Below are 27750 nucleotides of genomic sequence, written 5' to 3' on the forward strand. Positions count from 1 at the left end.
TTGAGTTGTCCATTGGGCAAAACTTGATTTTCTTGGAGGTGAAGCAGAATTTTATGAAATGCAAAAAAAAAAAAAAAAAAAAAAAAAAAAAGTCCAACAATGAATACAAAGCATATAACATAAACCTAAAACAATAATTATGCAATTGTAAAACTTCAAAAGAAGAGGACATTGTGAAACAAAGTAGCAGCAAACTAAGGTTTTTGCCAGTTATTGCTTGCTGTCCAAATTAGGCACCTGGAGTCTGACTCACTTTTGAGGGAAACAGCCTTCTAAACTTTTGGGTATTAGACCTTCAGATGGCTACCACATAGGTGTGGTTCATTCAGAAATGGCATAGTAGAGTTGAGGGAAAATGTTTTCTTTGGTAGAGACAAATAAGTGACTAAACACAAATATGAGAAAACTGGAGCATCATAACATTAAAAATAAGTAAATATATTGTGATGATGTGAGGTAGTGCCAGCTATGCCAGAGAGAGTAGGGCAGTGCATGTGTAACATATGCCAGCAGAGGTAGCTGAAGTTTTGTAAAGAATTATATGTCATTTGTATAAACTGATTTGTACAGGTGCTTATGTTGAAAATGTATTTGTAAAGCTGCTTGTGTTAAAAATATACCAACAGTGAGTTCTGCTGGACAGAAAATAAATATACCTGTATGTCAGACTGCACTGTAACTGTTGAAATGAATATATTTCAACAGAGGATACTGGAAGAGAAGAGGTTAATTTCAGTCTGGCTAACTTTGAAAAATAACTGGAAATTAAATGCAGCCAGAGACACAATGTTTGTTAAAACAAGAACTAGGAATCCTGCTGTATTGCCCATAGTGGTGAACTAATTGCTAATCTGGAAGGGTGGAAGTGTTGAAATGGTTTTATAGTTTCCAAATGCTGTAACACATATTAGCAAAGCTCTATGTGTGTATTGTAACACATATGTACAAGTTCCTGGCTCAGCTTCTAGTAAAGGGGGTAGTGTGGGAACCACATAGTCAGGTGACCTAACAAGAAAGACCACTCACCCATATGACCTTGCCCTGCTCTATTAATTAGAAAACAGTAATTATGTATATCAGTCAGGAAAATATAGTGAGATTAGTTAAGCTTTGTTTTTCTGTATCTGTGTGAAGCTTTCCATCTATGTTGTTTTTAATATTTCCTGTGATTGAAACTCTGGTGTTTATTGTAAATAGATATTCAGTATTTTCACATTATTTTATTATTTATTATTAAATATAGTTAAGCTTTTCATTATGGCTGGTTGCTTTAGGAAATATTTAACCTTTGAGAGTACTTATACTTATTTAGTGGTGGTGTGGCATCACGCTCCTGAAAGTCTCGCTGTTCAGTCAACATTACCATTGGTATTAGTATTAATTTCATTCAGTATAATTGGATACCCTGTTAAGACTGGCTGGTGTCAGTGGAACTACCTTATAGCCTGGGTAGAGGTGGTACAGTGGGTAATCTGTAACAGCCTTTCCCAGGTGTGTGTGTGTGTGTGTGTGTGTGTGTGTGTGTGTGTGTGTGTGTGTGTGTGTGTGTGTGTGTGTGTGTGTGTGTGTCTGTCTGTGAGTCTGTAAAAATCAAATCTTAAAGAGTGTGTGTGTCAGCTACTTGGAACAGAGACACAGAGTTCTGTAGTGTCAGTGTGGATTCTTATTTGGGGCCTGGAGAGAGATTCCAGCCCTAGGACTGGAGTGTGTTCCCTGTGTGCTCCCAAGGGAAATTGTGCTTCATGCAGAGAGCTGCATCTGAAAATAGTGTGTGTGTCTATTTATCTCAAAGTGAATGTTCCCCCACCAGTGTCCATAGGTTCATAGGTTCATAGGTAGATACTAGGCTATCTGCCCTAGGGCATTTATAAGCCTAGCCAGAGTGTATTTGGCTTCCGCCTCCCTATTAGATTAGCCTACTGTGCCTCTGTAAAGTAGGTCAAAGAAGGTACCCTTTAAGATTAGTTTACTGTGCCTCTGTCTAGCAGGGACACAGAAGAGATCCCAGGGGTGAATTTGCAATTACCCATCCACGTATCCAGATTTCGCTTGAAGAGGGTCAGCGAGGGGGCTATGTCTAACATGAATTGGGCTTCTATTCCAGAGTAAGGGTAACCTCTGGGAAATGAATCTGTCCCTCCAGCATGTCCTATTTATTTTTGTGCTGAGGTTTAAGTCCCTGGAGCGTGTAGCTCTAAGGGACTTGGATTTTTTGAGGTGGAGCATGTCCATTAATTCTGGGTTTGACATGGCTTTGTACATCAGGCATAGATCACCTCTGAGTAGGCGGTAAGCAACTGAGTAGAGCTAGAGTTTCTTTAGTCGAGCTGCATAGGACATCTGTTTGTAGCCCATCATCCTCTTGGTGAGGTACTTTTGGGGTCTCTCCAGTTGCTGCAGGTGTTGGGTAAGGTACATCCCAAAAGGGGCATTGTATTCAATTATGGGCCTGATGAGTGATGAGTAGAGGGGCACAATGACCTCTCTTGATCTAGATGCGAACCCTTTCGTGATAAGGTGGGCTATATAGAAGGTCTTTCTAACGACTTTGGCAACGTGATTATCAAAGGAGAGATTACTATCTACGTTGGTCCCCAAATCTCTAATTACTTCTTCCGTACTTAATGGATTACCACCTATGTGGTAATTTGTGGGCACCTTGTTTTTCCCAAAGGGGATGACTATGCACTTTTTAGCATTTAGCTTGAGGCCGTGGCTCTGGCACCAAGCATCCGGCTCTGTGAGACCCTTTTGGAGGATGCTTGTATTGGCTGGAGATTTGATTATGGCCCCCAGTTTGCAGTCATCTGCGAACTTTGTCAGCCATAATCCCCCCGTGTTAGCCTGAACCTCAGAGAAGTATATACCGAACAAGAGAGGTCCCAGAACTGAACCCTGTGGGATGCCACTTGTAACTGGTTTGGATTCGGACATGGCACCTGCGATTCTGACCATGTGGGTTCTATCCCTGAGCCAGTTTGCAACCCATCTTGTGATATAGGGGTTGATATTTAAGCTGGTAAGCTTATTTATGATGCACAAGTGGGGTATTGTGTCAAAGGCTTTTGCGAGGTCTAGGTAGGCAGTGTGGACTACCTTGCCCTCATCTATGGCTTTGGTAACTGTTTCAAAGAAATCAACTAGGTTTAAGAGGCAAGATCTGCCCTTAACAAAGCTGAATTCAGTAGGGTCCAGTGTCTGGAGGCTCCCAATGTCTTTGTCTATGAGTTCCATGATAATACGCTCCATAGCTTTACAGACCAGACTAGTCAGGCTTATGGGGTGATAGTTCCAGGGGTCTGTTGTGGCACCACCTTTGTGGAGTGGGACCACTGTAGGCTGTACGCCATTCTTTGGGTACATATCCCATAGTAAGGCTAAGTTTGAACAGTGACTTAATGTGAGGGTTAAGTTCTTCTTGGAGCTCATGTAAGACAGCCTGGGACACCGTCCGGTCCCATAGATGCTGTGTTTTTTGCTTTGGAGAGGGCAGCTTTCACCTGTGCATCTGTGATGTCAGGGAGGTTACATTCAGTTGGGATAGGCATTTGTTCCTTTGGGGGGGAAGGGGGGAGAAGTTTGCACTGAATCTGTCTGCCAGGATGTTGGCTATGTCTGTAGGTTCGGTATATTTTGTACTGTTATGCAACAATTCAGAGCATATCTGGGAGTTTCCACCCATATTCCTGACATAACTAAAGAAGGCCTTGTGATTATCTTTAGTGTCTAGGGCAATATTTCTTTTGAAACTGGCCTTTGATGATTTTAGGAGGGATCGAAGTTTCTTGCTACTACTGATCAGAGATGCCTTCCCTTTTTGAGAATTTGCTCTGTCATGTAGTAGCTTCCTCCTTCTGCTGTATAGCTTATTTATGGCCGGGGTCCACTAGACAGGTCTCCTGTTTTTGGAGGAGTGAGTCTTGGTTTTATTTGGGATAGCACAATCCATGCATTCCTGCAGGTGCTCACAGAATGCATTTGTAAAGGATTCTGCGGATTGGGCTGTATTATCCTCTGGCCCGGGGGCTTTGAAGGATTCCACCTCAGTCTTGAGAAGTGCAAAGTTGGCTTTTGAGAAATTCTTTACTGTGATTTCCTTGGCTGGGGGTGGGGACGGGATATGGATGTCCAGGGAAATTTGTTTATGGTCTGATCTTACCAATGAGGGGTTTACCTCTGGTGTGGAACATACAGTCCCCATGTTGGTGATGACCAGGTCCAATATGTTGTTCCCTCTTGTGGGAGTGGTGACCAGTTGTTCCATCGTGTTAGAGTTTATAAATTCAAGGAACCGTTGGGCGAGGGCATTTGGGCTTGAGTAGTTTTCCCAGTCAATGTTTGGGTAGTTGAAGTCACCCAATAACATAGTGTTTGGAGAGACCTTCATATTCTCCAGTGTTCTCAGGAATGCCAAGTGGGGTTCCTGTAATAGGGAGGGTGCTCTGTAGCAGGCTACAAACTGAAAGGCAGTTTTGCTCAGTTTTAGTTGCACATGGATGGTTTCCGATGCTTTGTGCAGTGCCACTAACCTGGAGGTGTAGAATATAGATACTCCCCCTCCTTTTGTGCTTTGGTCCGAGTTTTGGGGCTGAAACACATGGTATGAGTTATAACCTGGTAGTGCTGGGGTGCTCTCAGGAGCCTTGAACCAGGTTTCTGTTACTGCACAGACATTGATTTTCTCCATACTGAGGAAAGCCTCGAGTGTGTGCATCTTGAGGTTTAGACTTCTGGCGTTGAGTAGCATTACCTTTAGTTTTTTATCCTTGGGTTGTCTATGGAGGTGGGTTTGTCCTTTGAGCCTTGCCTAAAAAAGGCACTATGGGGGTGGCAAGAGCCTTGGCCAGTATACGAAAGCCTAAGGGTGACAGGTGCAAGCCGTCCCTAGCAAAGCAACGTGGCTTGTCGAGCATGTCATCCCAGGCTGACAGACATTGAATCCCCTTTGAATGACACCAATACTTTAGCCAATTGTTGAAACTGATCATTTTGTCTTTATACTGTGGCGTCATTCTTGGTGAGGGCAAGATGCTACTCAAGGTCAGGGTCATACCAGCCTGGGCTACATGATCAGAGAGCTCCTCTATGTCTCTTTTCATGTAGTCCAGGGAGGTACGTCTCAGGTCATTCACACCAGCATGGACAATGACGGAGTCATACTTGTACTTGTTTTGGAGTGACCTGAGTGCTTGCATTATGTGGTGGATCCTGGCACCCGACAGGCAGCTTACAGTGACCTTCTCTTTGTTCAGTCTGGTGAGCGGGACGTCAGTGTGCCGGACAATAGAGTCCCCTATAACAAGTGTATTTGGTGTGTTGTTTGGCCTTAAGGGCTGTGACCTTGAGGCACACTGATTTTGTGAGATATGTGATTTGTGGGTTTTGTTGAGGGGTGGCTGTTGCTTGGATATCTGCTTAGGAGGTCTTTGCTGTTTAGGCAGATTTTTATTTAGAGCCTCCAAGTATGTTTTTGTGTGTTTATGTGTTGAGTATGCAGATGCAATAGGTCTGTGTGAGACTGGATTTATGGTGCGGGTGGTTACCTTTTCCTCCTGACTGACTGTGCCAGTCTTGGGTTGAGAGAACTCTGCCTCCAGTTTGGCTATGTAACTGCATCTCTCACATGTATTATAGTTTGTTGGAAGGAGAAGAGGGTTGTCTGTGTACATAAGGCAATTGTAACATTGCCTCAAAATTTCCAGATTCACCAGCTGGACTGGAAAGTAACCCTAAAACTGACCATTGGACATACCAGATTAGTATAGGGAACTGTTTTTTTTACTGATCAGATTAGGGAAGGGAACTGATTTTTCACTTGATCAGGAAGGACCAATCAGGAGCCTAATACTTATGAGAAGTCAAGCAGGGTGTAGTGCTTTAGTTAGTTAGTGTTTCCTTATAAGAGCTGAGCAAGTGCAGGGCTTTAGAAAGAGAATAGAGTGACTACTTTGAGCGTTTGAACAGTTCTAAGGGAAAAAGTGAAGAGCAGACTTTGTGGAGCCTGGATTAGTTTAAACCTGTTTAGGCGGCGCTGCCCAACGCTGCTCAGTGCGCAAAACCGCGCAAAAAGAGAGTTGTAGGGTTTTAAGAGAGTGAGATCAAGGAGTTTAGAATTGACCCAAAATGGCCAATAAAACTACAGCTTCTAGGCAGTAACCACTCCTCCAGGGACAGGCAGGCTGTTCAGTGTTAACCACTGCCACTGGTGAACACAGAGACTTCCCTTTAGCCCAAGCAAGCACTGGCCTTCTAGAAACTTCCAAACAGTTCAGAACAGCAAATCTGTAACTGAACTTTCTAAACTTTCAGAAAGTAGGAAAAAAGCAAGATTTTTTTTTTTTTTTTTTTTTGTAGTTTAAATGTAGCAGAGATATACAAGCAGCAAATTATTCACAACAGTGCAATAAATGACCCCACACTTGAGTGCTAGGCCAAAATCAGGTAAAATGCAGTTTTTAGAGAAAAAAACAATTTTTAAATTAAGTGCAACACAGGAAATGCAGTAAACAGGTTCTAGATGTGTTCCAAGTACTGTTACTGTTACAGATATAAACTTTAGCAAGCCGGAAAATGCCAAAAAGTAGGCAGCAAAGCAGTAAAACTTAACAAAAAATCAGAAGCAAATACTTAAAATCGCAAAAGTGGCTCCTTTTCTTCTCTCAGTATTTTCTCCCCTTGGTAGGTGCTTCAGCAACAACTAGCAAGCCTGGAAAGACGTCAAAACCACGAGGCAGCCGGGTTTTAAGAGAGAGAGAGATCAAGGAGTTTAGAATTGACCCAAAATGGCCAATAAAACTACAGCTTCTAGGCAGTAACCACTCCTCCAGTGACAGGCAGGCTGTTCAGTGTTAACCACTGCCACTGGTGAACACAGAGACTTCCCTTTGAGGATTGAGGCTCCAAGGGACATCACATATTTTATAAAACATAAACAATTTTTATGGCACATCCAGTATTAAATTTACTTTAGTGTGAATTCCATGCTTCTTAGTAGTTACAGTATAACTAGTAATCAGAGCATAAAGATATATAAGGTTTACCAACAGTACTCATTGTATTCGTGTGCTCCTCCCACTTTTCCACCTGGAAGAATTTGTAAGTGGAATCCAATTCCAGCTTTGCAATATAGCAATTGATGTCTCAAGAATCCACTCACAGGCCAAGGATGAACCAAAGGTACAGTCCCATCTGCAAAATATTTAAACAAAATTAGCACAGGCCAAAGGATTCAAATTTGAATTTGTTGGCTGATTCATTAATTTAAACTATCCTTATGTATTGAACTTAACTTTGTCCTTATGGCCTGTATCAAGGATGAAACAGGTGTAAGAAGGTCCACTTCACTTAGCTTGTCAAAAAAAACATGACACACTACATAATTTACATTTCTGGATTTCATTGTTCACTTTGTGTGTGTGTGTGTGTGTGTGTGTGTGTGTGTGTGTGTGTGTGTGTGTGTGTGTGTGTGTGTGTGTGTGTGTGTATATATGTCTTGTTTTACTGATAATATTTGAATAGCAATCTACAATGACAGGGTAGTTATATCTTCATGTATTAAATAAAACTACATGAACGTGTTTAGACCATCAAACTTTTGATGACATAGTTGCTGAGCCAGAGGACTATTTATTTCTCCGTGCTTTATTTTCTTTTTTCCTGGTATGTTTGATTTGTTTTTAATTTTTTAAATAAACATTTACTCAACATTAACAAAATAACTTCAAGAGCTGCTACTGGAACTAGCTAAAAGTCATATCACCACTTCAACAGCCAATAGCAGCTCAATGCCTTATTTCTAAAAACTTTAGAGGTTCTTTCTTTTTATATATATAATTTTCCTTTCATTAGAAAACATTCCAAGCATGTAGTTATGGTGAGGAAAGAAATCCCCAGCTAAAATTAGTGGATTCGTGATTATACATCAAACGATATTTGCCTGACAGACCACAGCTCAAAGAATTAACACTGAAACCTACTTTCAGGGAGCAACAAAGCAAAGCTTTTATGTAGTGGTGCAAGCCTGCCTATATACACCATGTGGAGGAGACTCCCACACTCCCTCTATCTTATCTATACAAACTTCACAGTTGCACAGCAGTGCAGAAACAACAACAGTTAACATTCATGGAAAGTGACTTCCAGCAATGTCTCCTTCATGCTATTGTCAGACAAACAGCAATCAAAATCTTCTCACATTCCCAGATTAGTCTTCTTTAACTTTCACTTGTGATCTTCTGCTTGATCTTGCTAATAGACTTCTAACCTCTCCAAGAACAATGTTCTGTTATTGGTTTAGAGTGAAGAATCAGTCCATAGAATTCCTTTCTCTATAATGCAGCCGTAGCATCTATTATTCCTATACTTTTGTCTCAGTTTTTCCTTCCTCTGACTACTCTCTGATTTAAAGATCTCAACTGTTATTTTCATAACTTCTTGCCCTATGGGACTACTCTCGCTTTTTCATTGACAAGTGACAACTTTCTTAGCCACTATCAATACTGCATAACATCAAATCAGGTTTTGTTAAAGTAAACTTTGCCATAAATACTTCCACAATCATCTGAATTACTTGTTGTTTAAAGCTTACCAGTTCAGGACATTCCCAAAATATGGTCTCCTGGGTCATCTTTTCAATTCTACTCAGTGTATAAAAATATCTGTGCAAACATTTTATAGCAAAGATCCTAAATGTTCTAGCCTTGTGGCATATCTTGGGGCCAAACATATCTCATGCCACTGTTCCCATTCTAAATTTATTTTCAACTTTCCTTCCTACTTCATCTTAAGTTTTCAAGACTGCTCTTTTTGCTGCTATATTTTACAAGTTTGCTTATCATTTTTTCCCCTTTGTTCTTCTATCCTTGGTTCCTCTAGAAATTTAACAATCTCAGGTGCTCCCCCTTCTTATGACCTTTTACACAATCATTTGTGATCATTTCAATTGAAGGTCATAGAAATGTAGCCTGAGACTCTCATGTTGACCAAATTTCTCATTTGCCATTTCTCAGATGATTATTCAACTGCTGCCAGTATCTAGGCTCTACTTTTCTACTTCTCTACTTTCTGGCAGCATCAAGATCCCTCCCTGGTTCTTTTGCATGGAAAGATCTTGTGCTCACAACCTTTCAGTTCCTTATATTTCACTACTTTCTTGTCTATGCTATGTATTTTTGCTAGGCATGTCATCTCATACTCTCTATCATTCTACACTGCCCAAGATGTAAGCCTCCTTGCTTTTTAACTTGGCCCTATTTGTGACATCATGTCTTTCACTGTACCTTGTAATTATTCTGGTGAAACAAATATAGGCAGCTCATTTGAGTCACTCTATAATAATTAGACACATCTGGCAAGCTTAAGCCTCTATATTTTATTGGCATTACAATTTTTTTTCTAGTGCAGCCACTGGATGATTCCGCTTCCAGTTGAAATCCCACATCCCTCTTTTTAATACCATCTAATAGTCTTTCTAGAAGGGAGTCTACAAAGGGCTGCCCTATGTATATGATCTGTAGAAGCACAGACATTTTATAGTTTGTACATTATGGTCAGTTTTCTTTATCATTAATTTCCATTTTTATCATATCCAGTATTCACTCTTCGTGTCTTCATACATTTCTTGTAACTACAAAGGAACTGTTTGACCCAATCATACCACAAGTATTTTGCTGTTTTGTTTCCCTAGAGAATCAGTAATTTTCATATGTTTGTATATATTTGAAAGCTAGTTTCATTAATTTTAGTTTCCCAGTAAAGTCAGAAATACTTCTGATCCAGAAACAGTTTTCACAGGTTCATAATTACTTACTAGGCTAGTGATTTGTGAGGATCTTAAGAAGCTAAGCCTTACATTTCCATGGTAGTGTTCATTCCTTCTGGTTTGCATACAAATAACCCAGTGGTAGGCTGAACAAGGATATGTTGAGACAGTTACATGATTCCCCTATCCATAAGGGACAGGGATTCTAAACTAAGGTGAATTTGCAGTTGCTCAGTCATTTGTCAAATTACGTTTCAATAGAGTAAGAGAAGTACTTTGCTATATGTGGAGAGGAAGATGGTTCTCTGTGATATATAACAATCCCACCAACATGTTCTATTTATTTTGCAAAAGAGATTGAGATCCCCTGAGCATGTGTTTATGATACCATTGGACTTGCAAATGTGTAATAGGTCTGAAAGTAAATGGTATGATAAAGCTTTTTATGAGAGGCAGAGGTGACCACTCAGTAGCCTGTATGATAATGAGAATAGGGACAAGGCTTTGAGACAGTCTGCATAGTTTTTACAATTTAGGCCCTTGATTTTTTTTTTTTAGTGGCAAAGCAATGTGGTCATTTCAGCTGTGACAAGTATTTTGCCATGTACATCCCAAAAGGGACATTATACTCAGTGATTGGCCTAATTAATGCCAAGTACAGCAGTATGACTATATCCCTGGATCTAGATGTAATATTTTAGATATAATCTGTGCAATGAAAAAAATGACCTCCTTACAAGAATGGATATGTGGTGATTAAAGGACAGTTCATCAATATAGGTTCCCAGATCCCTAGCTAATCAATTTTCACAAGCATGTTTTCAATGTGATAATTTCAAGGGAAGTCATACTTGCCGAAGGATACAATTATATATTTTTTGGCATTTAGTTTTGGTCCATGGTTTTAACACCAGCTATTTGTGTGGGCAGGTCTTCTTGGAGGATCTTGGTGTCCTCTGGGGAGTTTATGAACCCTTAACATTAGTTTTGATACATCTCTCTCTCTTTCCAGATTCACCAGGAATATTGTAATGTTATCAGAAAACAGCACTAATGTAATTTGTGAACTTCCCCAAGTACAACCCCATATTTGAACTAATCTCATGAGTGAAGATAAAGGTTTCAAGGACAGTCTCTGGTGTCTGCCTTTACAGAACTTAATGTTTTCAGACAAGCTTCTTATAATTTTTATCCTCGCTAAGGAGCCTTTATATGTAGACCTGACCAAATTATGTGAAAACCAACACTTTTCTAAATACCATTCTTAGAAAATTTCAGCTAAGTCTATCAAATGCCATTTACACATCCAAACCCTATCCCTAAATCATTTTTTGTTTTATTTATATCATCTATTAGAACTATGGTTTTGATTATATTGTTGAATGTTTGTCAGTCTGTCTCCCCTCAATGAACTCATGTTGGTCAAGCTGTCAATTATAACAATAGGTTTGACATTTTCTTTGGCAGTATCCTCATAAAGACCTTATAAGCATGATTTATCACAGAGAAAGGTCTATATAATGTCAAGCTCAAGGGATCTTGGCACTCTTTGGGTATGACCAAAACTCTTCCATGGCTATGTGATCATGAGGCACCCATATCTCACAGCACTTTATTGAGTAGTTTCATCCAAACATCTACTGACTTTTATCCCTCTATTTTCCATTCTTTAGTCAGTATCCCATCTTCTCCTTGGCACTTCCCTGAGGTTTATCTATTAGTAAGACGCTGTCCGGTTCGATTCTCAGATAGAGCGTCTTCTGCATGGAGACATGCGTGAATGGGCGTACCTTCGTTGAAGGTTGTGCGTCAGGGCTGGTAACTCGGCATGTAAAAATCAGCTACCAATCATTAGCGGACCGAAGTTCTGCTGTGGCGACCCCTAACCGGGAAAAGCCGAAGGACACAACAGATGTTATAGGACACAATTGTCCTATTTGTAACTGGGCCAATGAAATCAATGGGATACCACTTAAGAAATCTAATAACTGATCTAAGTCATAGTTCCCCTCTTTTTCTCACCAATACAGACTCTTACATTACTCCTTAACATCTTTAGTATTTCATCAGAGCTTCTAGTAAACCTTCCCATCATTAAATGTCTAACTTTAAATATTTTGCTTTTGACTTTCTGCCTCCTTAATCTTTGGGCCATTTTTTTTTGGGGGGGGGGGTGTTGAACTGTATTTTTAAAGCAGGACATCTTTATCACACTACCTTTTGTAATTTGATCATCCCAGTCATTTACCATCTTGTAGTTGCTTCCAATGAACCCTGCTCTTCTTGTGATAATTCTTCCTCCACCTCCTTTGTAATGTTTTATTATTTTCACAAATTTCTATTCTATTTATTACAGTCTTCCCACATCACTTTCATTCTACTTATTCTTCTCTAAAATCTTCCTCTCAGAAGTCCAAAGTGTTTTTCTGGTCCACAACTGTTGTGGCAAGCTTGTATACTAAAGCTTGTATCTACCCTTTATGTCATATGTTAAAAGTGTTTTTGTTAAATAGTATGTTGGAAATCTCAAGTGCTTTGCCGTATATACTTCCTGAGTTAGACTAGATGCATGATCTGATAATTCTATCTCTAAAATTTCAAAAATGTTAATAACTGGAACATGTTCATGTTTTGCATATACTGTATGTGCTCTAGACCAGCTCTTATCCTGTAGGCATAAAATGTAAATTCCTGTTTTTTTTATCTTTGCCACATCCCCTAATCTAAACATCTTTATTTCTTTCTTCTGTTAACCATAGCTGTCTCAGACCTACAAAAACAAGTCTATTAGTTGTTTATTAGCGTTTTGCGCTCATTTCTACCTATCCTTGAAGACATAGATGTGACAATGTGAGGTATTGTCTTCTGTGCCAGGGAGACTAGGGCAGTGCATGTGTAACATATGCCAGTATAGTTAGATGGAGTTTGTAAATAATTTTGTGTCATTTGAGTATCATACTGATTTGCACAGAAGCCTGTGTTAAAAATGTATAAGCAGTGTTATTATAACTGATTAAATGTTTATGTTTAAACAAAGAATTCTGGAAGGGAAGAGTAGAAGTTTATGAAATTGTTCTATAGCTTTCAGATACTGCAATTAGCAAAGCTCTGAGTGTGTACTGTACCAGAGTCAGGTGATCAAATGTGATGTTATTCTATAACCAGCACTGAGAGGATGGAACTCACATAGCAGCGTTTCTTGTTTTATTTTATTTGGAACCTGTTATAAAGATCTATGACAGTTATCACAGCTAGTTGAGTGAGTTAGTTCAGTTCAGTTTTAGTTAGAAGCTCATCACCTTGCCTTGTGGAAGTAAGCATCTCAGCATCTAGTCTTGCATTGCTGTATTAATTGTTAGCTAGGAAACAGTTATTATTTAGACAGTCAAGAAATACGGTGATATTAGTTAATTATTGTTTTTCCTGTATCTGTTTGAATGTGTCCAACTGTGTTATTTTTATTTCTCCTGTGATTGAAACGCTGGTATTTATAGTACTTAGATATGTAATATTCTCATATTTTCTATTTTGTTATTTATTATTAAATATTTTTATACCTTTCATTGTGGCTGGTCTTTTATAGAATACTTTTAACATCTTGAAAGTACTTGTGCTTCTTTTAATGATACTGTGGCCACACCGAAAAGTCTTGCTGCTTTGGTTACAGTCTACCATTTATATTAGTATTGATTTTACTTAGTATAATCGGATACCATTGTAAAAGCCTGAGACTGGTTGACTGGTGGCATCTTGGCTACCTTATAGTCTTGGCAGAAGGGGTACAGCTAGTAAATATGTATCAGCCTTTCCCAGGATTGTGTGTGTGTGTGTGTGTGTGTGTGTGTGTGTGTGTGTGTGTGTGTGTGTGTGTGTGTGTGTGTGTGTGTGTGTGTGTGTGTGTGTGTGTGTGTGTGTGTGTGCGCGCGCGCGCGTGTGTGTGTGTGTGTGTGTGTGTGTGTGTGTGTGTGTGTGTGTGAAAAATCAAATACCCAGATGTGGGTGTAGCAGCTACTTGGAACTGGGACACAGTGCTCCACAGTGAGTCTTGTTTGGGATCTGGAGAGACAGAGAGTCCAGTCCCAGGTCTGGAACATATTCCCTGTCTGCTCTTGGGGGAAATTGTGCTTGATGTAAATCCATTCCTATTTCTAGTCACCATTTCTCACCAGTGTCAGTGGTGAGGATTGAGGCTTTTTGATTACTGGCCAGGGGTAAAGAATCTGTCACTTATTGGTGGCAGAGCAGTGGGATATTAATTGAACTTCAGTAGCCTGTGGGCAGTTGTCACTGAAGGTGTGTGTACTCTCAACAGCCATAGAATTTCATTTTCACAACAGTATTATTTATTTTTGTTAGTTTAATTTAGTCAGAGAAAACAGTCAAAGAAGTCAGCAGAGGATTATGGTAAGCTGGCAAAGAACCAGTTGGCCAAGGTGTGTGAAGCCAAATAACTGGTGCATGCTAACTGGACTAAAGAGGAAATTATTTCAGTCTTAATCGCAGCTGCAGCATGGACCAGTGATCAGGAAGACAATCAGTCTAGTGTTGGGATAATGCAGTTTTCAGAAACAGGACAGATCACCTTTTCCTTGGAGGACTTAAAAATCTGTTTGGAGCTAAACAGACTTGAACTGGGGACTGAAGAGAGACTTGCAATGTTTGGAGGCTGAAGAAAAGGAGAAACAGCATCAGCATGAACTTTAGGCCTAATGTTTGGAGACCAAAGAGAGACTGCAGGATTTGGAGATTGAAGAAAATGAGAGACTGAGCTGACTGGAGGCTGAAGAAAAAGAGAAGCAGTGTTAGCATGAGAGAAATGCTGACCCTTTGTCAATGTCATGGAGGTAATGGGGAAGGGAATACTTGGACCCCAGAAGCAATAAAGGTCATTATATTTTTCCACAATTTGCAGAGGGGGATACTTTGATAATTTTATTCATATATTTGAGAGAATATGTAAACAATGCATTGTTGACCAAGAGCTCTGGGTACTGTTCCTGACCCCCTTACTCCATGGTAAATCTGTAACTACTGTTTCTAAATTGTCTGACATTGATTATTTAAACTATGATACAGTAAAACAGTGTTTGTTGATCTGTTATAAGTTAACACCTTAAGCTTACAGAAAAAAAAATGTGAGTATAGATGCAAGGCAGATGAAAGTGTATGTGATTATACTGCTGAGGTAAACATTACTTTTCATAGGTGGGTGAGTGGGTGTCAGGTTGCTGTATTAATTATTTAGCTAGGGAACAGTTATTCTTTAGACAGTCAGGAAATACAGTGAGATTAGTTAAGTATTGTTTTTCTGTGTCTGTTTGAATCTATCCAGCTGTGTTATTTTTATTTCTCATGTGATTGACACTCTGGTGTTTATTGTACTTAGATATTTAGTATTCTCATGTTTTCTATTTTATTATTTGTTATTAAATATTTTTATACCTTGCACCCCGAGAATTTTAATAATGCTGTGGCCACTTGGAAAAGCCTTGCTACTTTGGTTACACTTTATGATTTATATTAGTATTGATTTTACTCAGTATAATTGGATATCCTTGTAACAACCTGAGAGTGGTTGACTGGTGGCAGTTTGGTTGCCTTATAGTCTGGGCAGAAGGATTACAGCTAGTAAATCTATACCAGCCTTTACTAGGAGTGTGTGTGTGTGTGTGTGTGTGTGTGTGTGTGTGTGTGTGTGTGTGTGTGTGTGTGTGTGTGTGAACTTCTTGGAACTGGGACACAGTGCTCCAAAGTGAGTCTTGTTTGGGATCGGGAGAGACAAAGAGTCCAGTCCCAGGTCTGCAATATGTTCCCTGTGTGCTCTTAGGGAAAGCTGTGCTAGATGCAAAGAGCTGCATTTGAAAATACTCTGTAAATCCATTCCTGCTTTTTAGTGATCATCTCTCACCAGTGTCAGTGATAACGATTGAGGCTCCTTGATTATTGGCCCATGGTAGAGAGTCAGTCACAATACACATTAACCAATGTATCCTACCTGGCCTGCCAATACCATCTCAAGATAGCATAACTAGCTTCTCTGCCCATCTTCTCATCATTAGTAGTAAGCAATGTACTCTTCAATATCAAATTTGTTGTCCTGCTAATTTCTGCTGTTCTGTAAATGACACAGTGAGTCTCAATAAACTCTTGTTTAACCAGTTTTAAATATATTTTTGAAGCATGACTACATGGGCCTCAGCCTTAACATACGCCAATATTCTTGTTCTTTTGCAAGGTCAATTAAGCCATTTATGTTCCAGATTAAAATAGTTAAACCTGTAGTCATGCAACTTTTTCCCCTTTCTGAGTTGCAGTAACATCATGCGAGTTAGATCAGCCTGTGCCATATCTGCAACTGGACATGGCCTGCTGAGATTTAGCAACCTGTAAGCCCTATCAACTGATGAGACCATCAGAACATTACTCAGTATGCCTCAGCTCATGTAGATTCAGGCAGAAGCTAGACGGCAACTTACAGAACCACCTCCATTTTTAGTCTTTGACTAATGTAATAGGCTTACTATTCACTAGAATCACATTATTACTCACATTGCAAGCAAAATCATGCATTCAACTACAACAGTGCACAGATATATGAAAATATTAAGCACTCTTACAAAAGTTATACAATAACAGCCAACAAACTGAGAAACCTTGAAGAAGGTAAGAAACAGAGTCTCCACACTCTTACAAATGTATAATAAGCAAGGGAGGCAGAGTGAGAGAGCATAAACTGTGTAGACATATATGATGATAACTACTGTTATGGTGAATACCTCACTCAACTGTACTATGATGTGTCCTTTATTTATGTCTCCTCAGTTATTTGTATTCTGGGTAAAATAGCAAGCTATGCATCCAAACACTGGTCACAGGCACCTTCCAGCCTACGTTGGAAGACTGATGTAGCAAAACCTCCACTTGCCTTAAAAAATAATTCAGCTTGCAACACATAGAATAGGTTTTTATAAAGTGAAGTAACAACTTTGCATATACCTCCCACTTTAAAATATTCTGATAACTTCATAGCGGCAGCAGTTGGGAATTCTACCTTTTGATAAAGTGTAACATGTGGAATGTTATTTCTCTGATCCCAACTCTTCTAATAAGTATTTTTCAGAACTACTTTGCATTGTATTAGTGAAATGCAGGACTAGTTGTACAAGCTTTTCTTTTACTTACTTCAGAATTTTTCTCTTTTCCTCATGGTAGTGCAATGATGGAGTTAATATACATAAGTGGAGGAAGCAGGTTTGAAGCCTCCTACATGGAGGTATAGAAGGGATTGCCCCCCCCACAAAAAAAAAAATGCTTAATTTTATGTTTTGATGTCACACGCAGTTTCAACACATGTGCTTTTCGACAAGTTTGGCTCATCCAGTTTGCTGTCTGGTTATCAGAAGTCCGTGCCACGTAGTTGTAGCTTGCAGTTCTCCTAATAGATTATGCTCTTCCCATCATGCAAAGAGTTTGCCTGCAGAATCATAGCAAAATTAACTGCAATTTGCAGTACACTTAGAAACAGTCTATTTATGTATGCACAGAAGCTGCAAATCTGTTAGGAGTGAAAGATAAGACTTTCTTAATTACTTGGTCCTGGTAATATAAGGAAAATCTAAATAACTATAAAGTGCAACAACCACTGAAGCACATTCTGGGGGTTAAAGCAGAAGGGAAGTTGAATATCTTGATTCAGTGTAATGTCTGACCTGACCTTAGACATAAAGGGAGGATTTGTCAACAAAGTTGCTCTGTGTTTATGAAAACATAGTAGTAGAAGGTAGTAGACATATCAATACTGCAACTCAGAAGCTAGCTAAGGTAAGACCTAATAAAATCATTGTTTTTCATTATAAAATTTAAAAGAAATTGAAAATGGATGATTTTGTAACCATTTTCATCATGAAATTCAAATTCCTAAAACACAACTGTACTGTTTATTCCAGTACGCAACTACATTTTATGAAGTCTCCAATATGAATTCAACACTTGAGTCACAGACTCATTCATGTGTGAATAGGGGCAACTCCACATATTGAGGGGCAGTACTGCAGCAATTGGAAGGGGCAGCACAACTTCAACTGCTGGTCTGTAACCACTGATCAAGGCAGGATCACCACTGGAGCATCAGAAAGTTGAGGCCATGCAGCAGCTTCTATCACATCCTGGATATCTGTAGAGACAAAAGCACAGGAGACATAAACGGAAGAGCAACATTCATGTCAGATAGACCCTAATGCTCCAGGGGTATACAAACCCTATTTTATACCACAGCACCAAACCTAGGCACTGCAGCGTGCCCCTCTGATAAATACTGTGACAAGTCAATGTACAAGGTTCTTCCAAACTCACCCTTCCTGGCGTGTCAGCATTAGAGGTCTTTCAGCAAATGTATGACTGCCCCCAGTACAACAGCATCCAACAATAAGAAGGACATAGCTACCCAGATGTTTTGCATGACCCTAAGGACACTGCCAATGTCCCCATGGCATGAACTCCTAATGGTATCTTATTATTACTATTGTTTACTATGCCGGGAAGAACTTTGCATTTGTTTGGGTTATTACCACTTCTACACACAAATTTGGACATACTCTGGGCTTGATTTTCCAACTAGATGTGAAGATCTCTGACTTAGTGGTAGTCAGATATGGTATTAAAACATATTCCATATTATTCAGCAAAATATCATCTCAAGAAAACTACCATCTAGGAAATAAACAGTTAAAACATATCAGTACAAAGAAAAGGTGCAATAGTGGATAAGACATTAACTTTCAAACTGCACAAAGGTCTTATATGCAAGAATGTAAGAGTGTAACTAAAGTTCATAATATGTCTTTATTTCTGCAGTATGTGGTGTACTCAAATATGCATGCTTTGTTTGGAATCCATATAGAATAATTGTTTAAAATGACAGAGAAAACCCAAAAACTCTTCCTTAAGTAGTTTCCATGCCTAAGGTGTCAACCTTGCAAGAAAAGATTAAAAATGTTGAATCAGGAGCCACAGTCTGTCTTACAGATAATGGATGGGAGACACAAATGTAGCATACACAGCTTCCATAGATAAAAAACTATCATAAAACTAAGGGCTAGTAAAAATTCCAATGAGCACAAATCTCAGAAACTATTTCAGACTACAAATGCCACAGTGTGAAACAGCAAGGTTACAGAACTGGTTTAACTGTAGGGTAATTAGTTGACAGAAAAGTTGCAAACATGAACTTATTCAAAATTGTATAAGATGGCGAAAAAATAAATAAATAAAAACAAGCTCACCATAAGGGTGGTAATAAGCAGTTTACAGGAGTTTTGACTACATTTTTAAGTTAAAAGTTATGATCCATTTTTCCTGTGCAAACAGCTCGGAAGGCCTGCATGGCTTGGCTGTGCCTTGAAAGCCATGCAGCCTGAGTCAACTCTTTCTTTAGGAGAGTTTGTCTGTTGCAATTTTTTTTAGGAGAGTTTCACTGTTGCAATAGCAGACAGCAAAGTTCTTCAGAGGAGGTGGCAAGAATTGTGGTTACTTTTTCTCAAATTAAAAACTTCTTGCCTTGGGAAGACTGTTTTATGCAAAAGCATAATGTTACTGGGAGGTGCAACAGGGCTGAGCCGCAGTCTGACTTAGCTGTCTTTATAATACAGGAACAAATAAAAACAGAGAGGAAGCAAACATGGCTGAAGGCTCCAGATATAGTGAACATTATCAAAATATCGGTAAATTATTAAAAAACATACAAGTACTGTATTTTCAAATCTAAATTAAACTCAAATCGTGTTCAATAAATTGACAAACTACAATTCAACTATCCAACCATATACATAGAAAATGCAAATAAATAATGTGGTACACTGTAAAAATAATACATTTTAAAAGATATCAAACAATGTATGTACTATATGTATATATAACAAAACTAAACTATATGTAGATAGTCGAGTGTGTTCACTGTTCACATGAGATGATTGGATAGCTTAATTTTATGAATGAACAGCATATCAATTAAATGTCAGTATTTAAATGATAATTGATTAATTTTGTGATGTTTAAGTCTGATGAAGCATTTGTGTAAAGACATTGTTCTTTAATATATGCATTTTTATATCTGGAGCCTTCGACTGTGTTTGCTTCCTCTCCATTTTTATTTGTTCCTGGATTCATACATTACTGACAAGAGCTTTATTCTCTGTGATTCCTCATTGTTAATGTCTTTATAATACCTGCTAGGTATTGTTAGTGAGGTGGGAACCAGTGCGTGAGTGGGCAGTGAGAATGCTCCAAAGTAATCTGTGGCCACAGCCTATGGAGCTGGTACAGCAGGGCTGTCTTTCTTATAAGGTAATGGAAGAAACAGGTCTTAGCTTTTTTGTCACAAGCACTGCAGAACAGTGTGTAAATAACTGAAATTCAACTATATTTCTCTGATAAATGGTTTATTTAGTAATGACATATGGAGAAGTGAACTTAGTAATATTAAATAGCAAAAAATATGCATTTCACCTTTTTTTTATTAAACTAAGTGATAACAGTGACATTACATGAGAAGTATTATGTCATTCTGACCACAGTTGAAACTCAGAAGACGCAGTAGAGCAACTGGCTAATGCGCACCAGAGATCCTGTAAGGCTAATTAACAGAATGTGTGCCAGTGTAGGATGCACAAACTTTGAAACTCTGCAGTTATACACATTTCATATCCTTGCAACCAGCAACTGCAGAGATTTCAAATGAGGGCTTGTACGATAATGTGAAGTGGGTGTCTACTGTGTGTGTGTGTGTGTGCGTGTGTGTGTGTGCGTGTGTGTGTGTGTGTATGTGCGTGTGCGCGTGTGTGTGTGTGTGTGTGTGTGTGTGTGTGTGTGTGTGTGTGTGTGTGTGTGTATGTGCGTGTGCGTGCGTGTGTGTGTGTGTGTTTATAGGTTTATGATGGTATGTATATAAATGATATTACAGTAACATCAAAATTAAAAAAAAAAAACCTCTGCACTCTAGCTCCTCCCATTCTTACTACACTAGAACTAAGGTTGCTGATCACTCAATAAGCTCAATTAGCAAATTTCTTGCTGTAATGTAAAAAAGGCACATGATTAGTGGGTCACTGAAGAAATTATGTTCACATACATACATTTATCTATATCTATATTTATGTGTATAGGGTTAATACAGCCTATATTAATTGAAACCACTGAAAGGCAACTTCTGTAGATACCAGCACCTCAGCCCCTAAATGTTCAGACTAACAAGCAGAAATCAATGAATATTTTAATCAGTTCACATTTTGTTGAATGCATAATGATGCTTTTTGTGCAAGATTGTTGGACAGTTGGGATTAGGGAGTTTTATTTTTCTACTGTTGTATGCTCTCAAGAGTTGGTGTACATAAATAGTAGCGGTGTAGGGTGCAGAGGGCTGCCCTTGCAAAAAATGCTGTTTTATTGTTTTTTTTTTTTTCATGAGAGCAGCACATATCAAATAAATGGGCACAAGGCTTATCATATAGAAATATGGGGAGCTTTATACTTTAAACAGTCATTCATCTCATACTGTCTGCTGGTCATGAATAATTTATAATTTGTACATGTTTCTTTTGACATTAATGACAATGATGCATATTGCTTTACTGCTACAAATTGCTATCTCATTCTAAAGTTAGCATAAGGAGCTTTTCAGCATCATCATCAACTCCCTTTTTTCAGTTTCTACATGGGTTGGGGTGTTCCATTAACTGTTGCCATCTCTCTTGATTCATTGCCACTCTGCTGTCTTCTTTGGCACTCATGCCTGACTGTTACAGGTCTTCTCTCACACAATCCATCCATCACTTTGCTGGATGCCCTTGTTTCCTCTTCCCTTCTTCCTGTCTGTTCTGTTCTAAATCATCTTCACCAGATTGTCTTCTGCTTTCCAACATGTGCTCGAACCACAATAACCATTTCTTTTTTACCTACTCTGCAACTGAGCCACATGGGCTTCTGTTCTGATGTCCTCATATCTTCATCTGTCCAACAGTATGCATCCTACCACCTGTTTCAGGCATGTCATCTCTACCACCTTTTGCTTCCTCAACTGCTCAGCCTTCCCTGCCCAGGTTTCTCTGCCATACAGTAGTACTGTCAAAAGACTTTTCAGTTTCTTTGTCTTTCTTCTGTCACACAATACCCCTGACATTCTGTGCCAGCTGGCTGCAGCCCCTCAAATTTTAGCTTTGACCTCCTCATTCAGGCTTCCCTTTTTTAATTATCATTTAAGAGATAGGCAAACATGCATCAACAGAAAAAAAAAACAAAAAAACTGAAACACTGTTGTATTGAAAACCAGCCAAATTAATAATTCAAAGTTTGATGGATAAGCTCTTTCATTCATTAAGAACTTCTTCAGCTGAAGAAGTTCTTAATGAATGAAAGCGCTTAGCCAATAAACTTTGAAGTATTAATTTGGCTGGTTTTCACTATGAGAGTGTTTCAGATTTTGGTCTGTTCTTCTGGTCAACAGGTTGGTTTTGTTTAAAAAAGAAAACAAACCATATTGACAATTTTTTCATTTACATAGGTTCATAGGTAAGTTCTAGGATAGCTGTCATTGTGGTCAATTTAAGTCTAGCCAGTTTTACTCAAAGGTGAGAATCAAACCCTGCACCTTAACCATTATGCCAACCCTCAACCCATATGCATTATACATCACATATCTTTTCTTCCTTTGTAATCATTATCAGTCCAGCATTACATAAAATGCTGAATTCCTGCCTTTCCTTAAACCTCATTCCTCCTCCTCCTGAACATTATTCTGCATGTACTGTCCTCACAATTTCCATTTATTTCTATGTCATTTTCTCCTTCCCTTTTCTAAAGATCCCTCTTTCAGTCCTTTTGTCTAGTTTATAACATCCAGTACTTCAAAATACAGTTAGTTTAGACTTTGAGTTCCTCTTCTAGTAACGTGTATTTTGGAAGCCAACAGAATTAAACTTAATAAGGCCTTACTATGCCTAGACAATTCAGATCTTGCATACTGACTCAAAAGAATCATTTGCTTAGTTAAAGCTATTTGCTCACCCAATATGTCTGACAGTGTAATCTGTAGGGGATTTTTAAAATCTGCCAACTCATTACACTCCCAAAACATATGTTTCCAGTTACCGCTTTCTTCCTCATTACACCACCAACATTTGCCATCTACCTGAGGAAAAATTCTTTGAAGTCTGCTCAGAGTATAACAATACCTATGCAACTATTTAAAAACAAAGATCCTTAACCTTCTGGACTGTCTTGTATACTTGGGAACCCTACGTATGTCTTCCCATTGTTTTCTTGTAAACTGATTTTCCAGTCTCTCTTTCCAATAATTTCTAACCTCCTCTGATTGATTTTTATAGTCATCATGCAATATTTTATATGCTTTACTAATTATCTATTTTTTAACAGCAGCTTCTGCTCTAGATTTAACTAAAAAACTCCACAGCAGGTCTGTCACATAAGGTTCCCTTATTCCTTTCTCTTTTCCTATACTCTGACATCACCATCTGATAATGAAGGCAGCCGCTAGTCTGCAGTCCAAACATCTCCTTGGCTTAATCCCAATCTGTTACGTTTCCCTCTCTAGATATTAATTCCCTTGGTTCCTTTGTGAGCTTTCTCCAATAAATTCCAGCTTCCCTTGCCTATTTTCTGCATCCATGCTTGCAGCTATCCTTACTGGCAAAAATCTCCTTTCTCCATTCTCATGTTGGCTTAGTTCTTAGAATAGTTTCTGCTAGATTATAAATATACTATTCTGTATGGTTATTGTTATTCTTTTTAAGTATCTGCATCCAAAATCCCACTCTCTCTCTTTATTTCCTGAACTTCCCCCGCCTCATCATCATCACTTTCCATTTTGGATTATAACCTTCTGCTTGAGTTATGTATATAAGCCTTAACTGTGTATCTCTAAAATATCACTTCAAATCAAGTAATCCTAAACCACCTTGTTCTATTGGAAGGATCAGTTTATCCCACGTAACTCTTGCCCTCTCCCTCACCTGAACACATTCCTTCAGTTCTTTATTAATTTTTGTCCACAATTTCTCCTATGGTTGATAAACATATGCCTGACCCATCAATAAAATTAAAGGGACTAAAAACATTTTCACTGCTTGTATCTTACTATTCGTATCAATAAACAGGAGCTTCCTGTTTCTCAGTTTTTGTATTATTTTTGTTTAGTCTCTTCCCACATATCTTCAGCTTCCATAACAAAAGCCTTTTCAGTCCATACTCCTAAATACTTCATCTTATCATGTGTCCATAAATATGGGTATTGCTGAACTAATTCATGTCTGGGTACACAATTTACAATTATAGCCTTTGTTTTATCTTCATTAATTTTTATATCCCAAAAAGACGAAACTGCCTCAAAATGTTCCAGAATGCTGAGATGTCATTTTATGGACTTATCAGGTACAAAATAATATCATCTGCAAATAAAGCCAAATTTTCTTGATTACCATACTAATTATATCCTTCAGTTTCCGAGCACCTTATTTTTTTCGCCAGTGGCCATATATATATATATATATATAAAACAAATAACAAAGGAAAAAGAGGACACCCTTGCCTGGTTCCTCTGTTCAAATACAACTTATCATAAGCAACCCTCCAACTTTCATTCTTGCCGCCACTAATATATCCTCCCAATTAACATTATTATTACATCAGGGAATGCAAGTGCTTCCATTGCCCTATGCTTAAAATCGCAGCTTACCCTGTCAGATGCTTTCTCTGCATCAAGACACACCAGCAACAGTGGTATTTTCTTACATTATGCTTCCCTCTGGATCATCGTTGTTCTATTAATGTCATCAAATGTTTGCCTCCCCTCCACAAAACTGTACTGATCGATATCTATCAATTTTGGTAACCCCTTTGCCATTGTATTTGCTAGTGTAAACATTAACACTTTATAATAATGGTTTAAATTGAAATAGGTCTAAATGAAGCCTGGGTCTGGTGGGTCTTTTATCGTTTTTAGGTATTACAGCCACCACAGCTTTCTTCTAAGATATTAGTGCTTCTATCTTTATCACTGCCTTCTCTCCTAACTTCCAAACTCCCCCAGGAATACCATCTGTTCCTGGAGACTTCAGGAAGACTGATTATGCTTCACCATTTAATCTCATTACCTCCTAACTGTTAATTGTTGAGCCCCATCTACCTCTAGCGTTGACATCATTAAGTTTTCCATAAATATTTACATTTGTGCTCATTTTTGATTTCCACATTCCTCTGCTTTATACAAATATTCATAAAACTTCCAAAACATCTGTAATATGTCTACTGGATCTCTGGTCATTTTTCTTCTTATAGGCTCTCTAAGATGATTGATTACAACTTTTTTTGTTTATTGTTGCCTAAGAATTATGCTAAAAGTTTTTGTGCTCTGGAGTAATTATCAAAAAAATAGTTGAGTAGCAGCAGTCTTTCTAAACTCATGCATATTATCCAAATACTCCCTTATTTTCTCTTTAGCACTCTGCAGTTGTGCCTCTTCATGCTATGTGAGATTCTTCTTATTCTACAGTACTTTAACCTTTGTCAGTCCCTGTAAATAATTCCTATTACTTCCTAATCATTTATCCTTTGTTTTATTTTTACCTTAATTTAAAAGTCCATTTTCATTTTATCCCACTCTCAAGCTATAACTTCTGAAGAGATTTCTATCTTCTCTAATAACTCTCAAATAAGTTCTACCACCCATTTATTAAATTCCTCTTTCTTTCACAGGTAAGTGGGAAAGCGCCCCTGTCTCACTTTGACTTCATTACTCTGCACATTTATATTTTTTATTGGTACATGATCTGAAACTGTTATTGGATGTGTGTTGAAGTTTTCAATTAAATTCACATGTTCCTGTGAAATATAATTTCTATCCAGTCTAGCTCTATTACTGTACTTTAGGGAATAATATGTAAATTCTGCCAGAGATCCTGCTACTGAATTTATGTTTACCATACCAAATATTTTTATAAATGTCTTCAGAAATCTACCCTTTTTATTATATTTCCATTCTAGATACCCCTGATGCATCCTCACTGCTGCAAATCAAGTTCCATTCCCTATATATAAGTAATATTCCTTGCTGAAAGCTATTTTTCCCCAAAATTTCTTAAGATCTATAATAGCAAGTTTTTGGCGGTATATAAAGAAATGCCAGCATAATCTTCCTCCTTTGCCAGTAGCCCCTTACTACTACAAATTTACCATTATTGTCTTTGTTCCCCTCTTTTGGCACTATCAGAACCCCTTTAGAAATTAGAGTTAGTATAATTACTCCCCTTTTCCTTTGTCCATCCTGAAATCTTTTCTTTATCAAATTCACATGCTCATTTCTTTGCAAATGTGTATCCTGCAGAATTGCTATTTGTACTCTGCATTTCTTAATATAATTCATTACTCTTTTCTTTTTGGCTATACTTGTAAGGCCATTTACATTCCAAGATATTATGGTAAAAAGTTATTGTCCCCACCTATTATACATGACAGGTTTTTTAATGTGCATTTCCAACTTTTGTGTTATATGCATACAATAATGTTTGGCAGGCTGATCTTTTATACAGTTGTTTCTTCTCATCTCCATTTTTACTTATATCACAGGTTTCCAGGTTGATTTAATGAACCCCCTGAAAAAAACTAAATACATTTTCAGAACACTGTCCACCCCCTATTAGCTTAGAACAAACACACAAAACTACATGAAGTTTGCCCTGCAGATTGGAACAATGGCCTCAAATTGACAGCTGATCTACAATAATTTCCTAAATGAAAATGAAGGATACCCATGCTAAAGTGCATGCATGGACATTTTGCCCTTGTAAAATAACAAAAAATATCTTAATTCTACATTTAATATAACCAATGCACTTTTATACCCCACCCCACCTCAGCAGCCCAAGATTACAGCATATTAACATTAAAGGTACTTTTGTCCAGCCTTTTTTCTCTTATTATACTGTAAAGCCAACATTTCTTACAGCTAAAAAAGTACTTGTTTACTTTAATATCTTTAACACATACAACAGTCACTGAATCCACCGACACATTTACACAAAACTGCTTTACTGTGTATAATGTGCAGTTTATAACATGAAATGTTTTATACAATTACTAATAAGAACAAAATTTGTTTTACTTACAATTGCTTCCCCCTTTTAGTGTCCTTCTAAATATTAATGACATAAAGTGAGGTGTGTACTTTACAATCCACCCACAAGCTTAACAAAGCTGATAAAAGTCTATACTTTCTTAGCCACTTTTTCTTGTAAAACCATATTTCACAAATGTGACTGATACTAGTCTCCCATTTATTTACTAATTTCGGTGTTGCTGGTTTTCTTCCTGTTCATCTCCATCTCCCAACACCAGACTCCTGTTCAGGTCCACCATGAGTCTCCTGGTCAACTCCTGTGCTTTTTGTATGCCTCTTAAGTAATTTTCTTTAGAACATTGGAAAATATTTCACTGGCAATGTCTCTCTATGAACATTTCTGTCAGAAGAATGAGAAACAGAGTCCCCTTCTGTTTCATGGTTCACTTTTTATTGGATATTTTTTATTTCTTCCTTAGCCTGTTCTGCAACCAAAATGTATTTGATCATTCAGGAAAAATATTCTGAAGATAGCTAGGTACAGCAGTTTGAATCTCACACCTGCTTCTTGACATTCTCTTCTGCCTGGGGTACAGTGAATAATAATTTTCCACAAATAGTCTCTTGTCTCCAGTTTGTAATACTTTTCCATTCTACCCATGTTTTCTCAGGAGCAACTCTTTCTGCTGGTAGGAGTGCATCTTTACTAATCTAGAGCTTGGCTACTTTCTCATAGCTAAGTTTGGAACATACACAAGATGTAACCCTTCAGTTAATAAATCATGCTTTGAAATACCAGTCCAGTTACTTACTTTCATAAAATTATTACAGTCTTTTCCTTCCAGTTTCCCTGGTACAACAGAAAATC

The 27750-nt window shown here is 38.1% G+C and overlaps 1 protein-coding gene across 1 annotated transcript in view; it reads right to left on the minus strand.

Annotated features, from left to right (window-relative positions):
* Nucleotides 1–27543, minus strand: part of LOC122802151 (fibroblast growth factor 4A-like) — a 182621-nt gene extending 155078 nt beyond the window's left edge. Inside the window, exons 1-2 of the mRNA XM_044071828.1 lie at nt 27444–27543; nt 7045–7188 (exon numbers count right to left, since the gene is read on the minus strand). Of these exons, the coding sequence (XP_043927763.1) occupies nt 7045–7188; nt 27444–27543 (244 nt within the window). The remainder of the gene's footprint in view (nt 1–7044; nt 7189–27443) is intronic.
* Nucleotides 27544–27750: the final 207 nt, after the last annotated feature.

Source organism: Protopterus annectens, chromosome 5.part0 (assembly GCF_019279795.1).
Source record: "Protopterus annectens isolate FY-2018-M chromosome 5.part0, PAN1.0, whole genome shotgun sequence".
In the NCBI taxonomy this organism is placed as follows: Eukaryota; Metazoa; Chordata; order Ceratodontiformes; family Protopteridae; genus Protopterus; species Protopterus annectens.